Here is a 7400-nt window from a genome sequence, read left to right as displayed (position 1 = left end):
GTTTCAGTTGCTACCTTCAAAAGAAAAGTGCCAGAAATGTATTTGGATGCCACTGATAACAAATCCCCGCTCTCTCGCGGCTGGGATCAGACGGAGTAGTTTGAAAGGGAAATGATCTGAGAGCCATTCAAATGAACTGTCCTCCTTATTTCTCTGCTGTGAAGTGCCCTGGGAAATGACACTTGTTTTATCTGTGTCTGCCTGCCTGTCTGGCTCTCACATCTTCCTCTGTCCGTCTGTGTGATATGCATGTATGTGCTCTCTGTGTATGTACAGGGTGTCTGTCCCCAAAAAATGTATACACGGTTTAACAGCTGATTCTATGACATTTTCAAAATGAAAGGTATTTTAGTAAACACTGCCAAAGTGTACACACACATATGCATATGTATTTGCAATGAAACTATTAAGTGTACTTTCTTTAAAATTCTAGGGAAAACCACTTTCTGGCACAAGTGGAAGAAGGAGCCTGCACTGTGGAGACTGCACTGCACGGGTCTGAGTGGGCGGGAAGGCGCCGCACGGACCTTCTCCATACGCCAGGCCGCCGGGGAGGACGTCGCTGATGAAGATCCGGCTGAGATGCTGGTGCTCATCCACCTGGGCGGTCACGGCAAACCCTGCGGACAAACGCGAAAGGGAAACACAAACCTCAGCTCATCTCCCCGATCAACTTCCCAGCTCAGCAGCGTCTTCTCCAACGTCTATTCTTACAAGCACAGTATGCAGAGGGTCTAAGTCACAACTATTTTGAAAGCACAAATAGCTGGCAGGATCAGAAAAAGAGGACCATGTCAGATCTAAAGGTTTAATAAACACAAATACAAGCTTATTGAAAACAGGGGCCATCCATACACGCATGTTCACAGAAGCGTGACTGACACCAGGCAAAAAGCCAAAGCAACCCACCTGTCCATCCACAGATGAATGGATACACTGCGGTATGTCCATGCCATGGAACATTACTCACACTTTCAAAAGGAAGGACATTCTGATACATGCTATAACATGGACACACCTGGAGGACATAATACTCTGTGAAAATAAGCCAGGCTCAAAGGAACGAATAACTGTCGGAGGTACCCAAAGTGGTCAAATGTGTAGAGACAGAAAGTATGAGGGGGGCTGCCAGGGGCTGGGGGAGGAAGAATGGGAGTTACTCTTTAATCGGTACAGAGTTCTGGTTCTGCAAGATGAAAACAGTCCTGCAGATGGATGGTGGTGATGGTTGCACAACAATGTGAATGTACACTGAACCGCCATTGTTAACCATTCTAAAAAATGATTAAGATGGCAAACGTTATGTGTATTTCACCACAATTTTAATTTTTTAATGTTAAGAACAAAAACTACTCTTATTGAAACAAGCCAAATTCAGTTCAATGAAAAAAATACTTGTTAAGAAATAACTGTATATACTAGTATATCAGGCTAGGCATCTTAAGGAGATAGGAAAATACTGGATGGATAGAGTGCTGGCCCTCAATGTGATAAGAAACAAAGACCAAATCATAAAAAGGAAATTTTAACATAATAAACAGTGAGTAGAATTTGATCAGCTTGAGTCATTTTAAGAAAGATGGGTATATTAATAATACATTTAACAAAATAAGAAATAGTCTTTCTATTGATGATTAACTAATTATTGAGTTCCTATGATAAAAGACAGAACGAAAGACAGAAATGAACTTTATACATGAGCATAGTCTATAGAGAGCTCAAAACCAGCTTAAATACAGATAAACAGAAAGGCAAGAATTACACATTTCAAAGTGATTTGGGGAGTATTGACCCTGAGTTGTTAAACTGAGGCTAAAGCAATCAAACAGGCTTCTTCAGGAAACTTAGGCCTTCCGTTAGTTCTTGAAGGACAGGTCTGATTTACACCCCCAGGGAGGGACGAGGAGGGGGCAGGAAGGGTTGCACTCCGGGCGGGTGAAAGTGAGCTGGGAGCAAGACGCTGGGATGAAAAGAGCTGTCACATGATCCTGAGCTGATCAGTCTAGAACAGCACCTGGCACACAAATTCATTAATGTGCTATCGCCACCATTTCCAATTTCTCATCAACTTTCCCATTTAGTCCTTTCAATTACTTTGGCCTCTTACCCTAGTATCAATGCCTACCTTTTTAGTCTGCTAATATAAATAAAAATGAAGAAGATAAAGCAAGTTCAGAAACTACTATCATAATTTCTGAAAATGAAAATTTAAGGGAAAAAAATTAGGTCTTAAGGTACCATGGCAAACTAGGACAGAATAGTAAGGGCGTCGCTATGCTCACCGAAGTCAGACACACTCCCCGTCTTCGTGAGCTGCACGTCATACACATTCAGCGGAAAGACTTCTATTTCGTCATAAACCTACGAAAGGTGCAAACAACAAGGCCAGGGATCTGATGTCACGGAATCTTGGAAATGGATCTCGACTGTTTCCAAACTAGACGCCTAATTTAAACAGGAACCACCCCCACCCCACCCTCCAAATTACTGATTTTTTAAATTAGGAGGCCATGGATGTGGCTCCGACTTCTGGTCCTACGGCTGACTCCCGCCCACCTGTTCTTGCAGGTATTCATAGGGGGCGGGAATGCAGTACTCGATGTTTTCATCCACCAGCTTTCGAAGCTGCAGGCCATAGTGGCTGGGTTCCACCTGCCTCATCTGGAAGGAAAGGGACAGTCACTCAGGTTGTAAATATTCTTTCTAAATTCATCCCTGCTCATTAGAAATCCAAGTGGAAACGTCTAAAAAATGAAATGCCATATGGAAGTTGCTGAGTTTAAACCATATATAAGAGCTTGAATTTAAAAATGGCAAGACAGACAATTATTTTCAAAGTTTTCTCTAAATGATACTGTTTATCACTAAAAGCAAGAGATATATATTTTAAGAGGTTCTAGTCCCAGATATCTGACAATAGAATATACAGGGATGGGCAAAAGTAGGGCTATAGTTGTGAGTATGTGAAACACTGGGCTTATTCTTATTTATTATTTGCTATTTATTTATTATATATTTGTACCACAGCTATAATCCTACTTTTGCCCAGTCCTGCAACGTACTATTTCAGCACATGCTATCTCTTTACATATTGGTTGTATCTAACTTTAAGTTGTTTCCCACTACTAAAGCAGAGAAATTAGTGAAATGTGAAAAATCTCATATTCTATAGACTTCAGAATTAGGAATTTCCTACTCTAAAATTTTTTTAAAAGGAAAACATGTACCCACATACACGTGGCATCATTGCTATAAAACAACATTGTTGACTGACTAAAAAAACCTTACATAATGGAAGGAAAAGGAAATTCATATTCATGAGTAACATATGTAAATGTCTGGTATACTAAGGCTTAAATCAAAGTGACAAGGGAGGACTGAAATTAAGGATCATCTACATCTATTAAGTGTGCATGGTAAAGAGTTACCAAGCTCTACGTGCCTTTTTTACCTTTTCATATAGTTGATTGTACTTTCTCTGAAAACTTAAAAATATTTAAGCTCTCCTCTGCCACCTGGTGGTCTAAAAACATCTAACCTGATGGTGCTGAGTCTGTTTTTGTCTCAGTGACTGATCATACGCTACCTTTTCAGAAATAAAGCCCAATTTGAATAATGAATAAAACATCTCATAACAGTCTGCATGAAACCACTGCGAATGGTATCAAGTTACTTGTTTAATCCAGTGAAACTTGGTAAAACTACTTAGGATCAAATCAAACTACTTCCAAGATTAGGGCACCATCTCCAAGTAACTTAAATAACAACAGCCTTCAGATGTATTCTCTACAGAAAGGGACTTAAAGAATCTCAGTGAATAGCTCAGGTTCTTCATGAAGATGAGGGGCCCTGCCCTAGCAATTCTGACTTCTGAAAGATGGACACGGAGAATGCTCATAAATACGTCCATTAATAAGTTACTATTTCCCTGGTGTAGAAAGTGAGGCCTGAAAACCACACAGACTCAGAAGGCATAGGGATGCGACATTAATGATTCTTCTTCTTCAGAATTACATCTCTGCAGCGAAACCCATTACCTTGCATGCCAACGTCAAAATGTCTTCCACCCTGTGGTCCGGCTTGATCACCACGGTAACGCCTTGACTGTCCTGGAAGTGAATGTAGGTCTGGACTTCCCATGGGTGGTCGCGGGGAGCACCATCCACTGCTGAGCTGCACATGTGCAGAAGTTCATCGACCTGTTTTCAGATTCCAAAAGGAAATGCAGACTGACTTGATTTTTTTAAAATGAGGGAAACTACTGAAATCATATCCCCTTCATTTACGGCATTATTTTATCATAAACCTTTCACACTCCTTCCACCTCTGGCTTCTCTTGACCCTCTGGGGCTGTCAGACAAGCTGTTTTTCCTTCTTCGTTTAACCCACATGGAACTGATGCCCAGGGAGGCCGAGTGGAAGTCAACTGACTCCTTGGCCCGTGTTCTGGCCACTACGCGCTCTGCCTCTTAACTGCCTCTAAGCCATGATCCTCGTGAATTTTGCTACACTCTCATCCACGGCCACAGATGCCCGCCTGCATCCTACCCCTGAGCGCACTTAAGCCAAGCACACTTTCCTTCTCCCTAATTTCTACTCGTTTCTAAAAATCAGCCCTTGATCCTGGGGAACGTTTTTTCTGTCCTTCAGCTGTTCCACATCTGCATATCCTTTTAGAAATCATCCCCCAACATCGGCCTTTTCCGAACAGGCTGTTTCTAAATTTCGTCATCACAGTCATTCAATGACCTCATGCTAACCTGCACTTCCAACAATTTATAAAGAAAACTAGTGAACATTTAGCAAGTAAATCAGAAATGCTTTCCTCTGACCAGGTTACATGGGTCTGGTGGTGAAGCAGAGACCTGACTCTCCAGCCACAAACGCCCGACCAGCACGCGGTGACCCGGACAGGACACGCCCCTTGCTGATCCCGTGTCCTACTCCGTGGAAGCAGGTGTTATTCATATAGTTGCATCAGGTTATTAACTAACAGTACAAATGTGTGAGCAAAGGAGACCATCTGTGTGAAAACACCTTATACAGCAGGAACCTTACATACGGATTCAATACTACACAGAACTCTATATCCTCATCACACATTCAAGTTCTTATCGATGGATGATTTTACTTTGAACTCCATGCATTAAAAAAAAAAGTCAAAGATCCTCCTATGTAGTAGTTAAAAACAAAAATAGATATATTAAAGAAATTTAAAAAAAAACAGGTTCAGGCAAGCAAGGGAAGACCTATCTTTCTGTGCCATCGTTTTTATTTTTATTTATTTATTTATTTATTTATTTTAAAGATTTTTATTGATTTCAGAGAAGGGAAAGAGAGAGAGAGAAACATCAATGATGAGAGAGAATCACTGATCAGCTGCCTCCTGCACACCCCCCACTGGGGATTGAGCCCACAACCCAGGCATCGGACCCTTGACCGGAATAAAACCCGGGACCTTTTCAGTCCACAGGCCGACACTCTATTCACTGAGCCAAACCGGCAAGGGTTGTGCCGTTGTTTTTAAATGTGCTGATCATCGCTGAGAGGCATTTCTGGACCTGCCATGGATCTGCCACTTTCTGTACATTTTCCCGGACAGATGATGACAGCCCAGGATCAATATGAACCTCACGTGGCAAACCGAAAGGAAAAAAGAGACAGAGGAGCAGATGCCGGGAGCCAAGGGCAGGAGAAGCAGCACGGACACCACGCTCTCCTGAAGGGTCCCTATCTCACAGGACCGCGTCCTCTCCTCTGGGAAAACCTCCCAGGTCCTTCTTGTCATCTGAGCAGTGAGCTGTGGTTTTCAACCAGGTGAGGCAGCAACCGGCAGGTACTGCTTAAAGGCGCAGCCAACCTCGCAGACCAGGCTTACGCAGAATCCAACCAAAACCCCAGCAGGGGTCACTGTGGAGTTAGAAACCACACTACGGAGATCAGAGTCCCGATTCCTGCCGCAAAGCATTTCATCTGGCACTTTGGGGACAGAACAGGAAAAATGTGACTGAGGACAGACGGGTGGGAGAGGGACACGAGAAATGCAAACCCACAACTACCCCTCCTGGCCCCACCCCCCGCTGTCCATCAGAGAGGCCGGCACACAGGGCCGATGCAATCAGCGTCAGAGCCCTCTATTTAACAGGTGAGGAAATGAGGCTGGGAAAATTCTAGAACCTTGCCCAAGCGCACACAGGAGCTATGACTGTGGGATTGTGGGGATCTGAACCTGAGAACCTGGCTTCAGTGTTTGCTTACCACCACGACACCAGACGGAAATATTAGCTCGGCAGTCACCTCCCCACAGAAAGGATGCCACCTGCCTGCCCCAGTTCCTTTCTGTTATGCAGGACACATGCCCGCCATTCATTCCCCACCCAGGAGTGAAGCCATGTTTGCCTCCGGATTCTTGTTCAGGACCATGTCCCACAGCTGCATTGCTGACACCATTTATAGCCTTCACCCTTGTTTCAAATGCTACCCATCCCCTCCCCCAAGGCCACGCAGTTCGATGAGCTTCTGGCCTGTGTCCCTGGCCACAGCTGCTCGGGCGCCCCCAGGTGTTAGGATGACTGACATAACAGCAGAGCCTCCGGTCTCCTTCCGCCCTAACACAGTGCGTCCTGCACCCAGGACACACCCAACACGTGGGTGCTGACTTGGAAACACCCAGAACTTCGGTCATACATAGGCTTGCAAGGTAAAAGCTGTCCATTTCCCGTATCTTATTCAAATCTGTTTCTACAGTGTCAACTTCTTAATCTTCCCTAAAAAGTCAAGAGGAGAAATTAACAGATTATTGCCAGGGAAGAAGTTCTGGACAAGAGAACAGTGTGCAGGGAGATGCAGAGATGGAAGGGAGGACAAAAGAAATACACATTTTATACTCAATTAATCAGGGCTCTGTGCCCACAGCAGCTCTGAGGAATCTCCTCCTGAGTCCACCCTTCACCTAAGGTGGCGTGGACGGCAGAAGAGAAGGCGCCCAACAAGGCCAAGAGGGACTCAGACCCGCTCAAGAGACACCTCCATGAAAACTTATAATTTTTTCTGTGTCTAACACACACACATCCCAGAGTGTATGCAATTACAGAGGTAAAACCTGCTTATGCAAGGGAAGCATCGAGAATGTGCAGCTGATTCATTCATTTGAACCAGAAAAAGAAAAGGCTGTTTGATTTAAGCTCTCCTAGGCTGTGACAAGTTTTGCCCATTTGGACAGAAAACTGATTGATTCCCTCAAGGGACAATGCTATCCAGGCTGGGAATACACACCCTTTATTTTCAACCAGCCGGAGAGAACATTCTCCCACATTCTTTAAAAGGAACAGGAGCTGTTGGAGAGCAGCGCCTCAAAAGGAGCCATCTGGAAAACCCTCCTCCCGGTTTAATCCTTACCC

General features: G+C 44.1%; 1 protein-coding gene across 1 annotated transcript in view; it reads right to left on the bottom strand.

Moving 5' to 3' along the window:
- LOC102427433 (T-lymphoma invasion and metastasis-inducing protein 2-like) overlaps window positions 1-4200 on the bottom strand; it is a gene marked incomplete at its 3' end in the record, with an annotated part of 4521 nt that extends 321 nt beyond the window's left edge. Inside the window, exons 1-4 of the mRNA XM_006108770.3 lie at window positions 4038-4200; window positions 2557-2661; window positions 2283-2361; window positions 528-620 (exon numbers count right to left, since the gene is read on the bottom strand). Coding sequence (XP_006108832.2) covers window positions 528-620; window positions 2283-2361; window positions 2557-2661; window positions 4038-4181 — 421 coding nt within the window. The remainder of the gene's footprint in view (window positions 1-527; window positions 621-2282; window positions 2362-2556; window positions 2662-4037) is intronic.
- Window positions 4201-7400: the final 3200 nt, after the last annotated feature.

This window comes from Myotis lucifugus, unplaced genomic scaffold (genome assembly GCF_000147115.1).
Source record: "Myotis lucifugus unplaced genomic scaffold, Myoluc2.0 scaffold_3474, whole genome shotgun sequence".
Taxonomy (NCBI): Eukaryota; Metazoa; Chordata; class Mammalia; order Chiroptera; family Vespertilionidae; genus Myotis; species Myotis lucifugus.
Note: the sequence above shows the minus strand (reverse complement) of the source record. Positions and strands in the feature narration are given on the sequence as shown.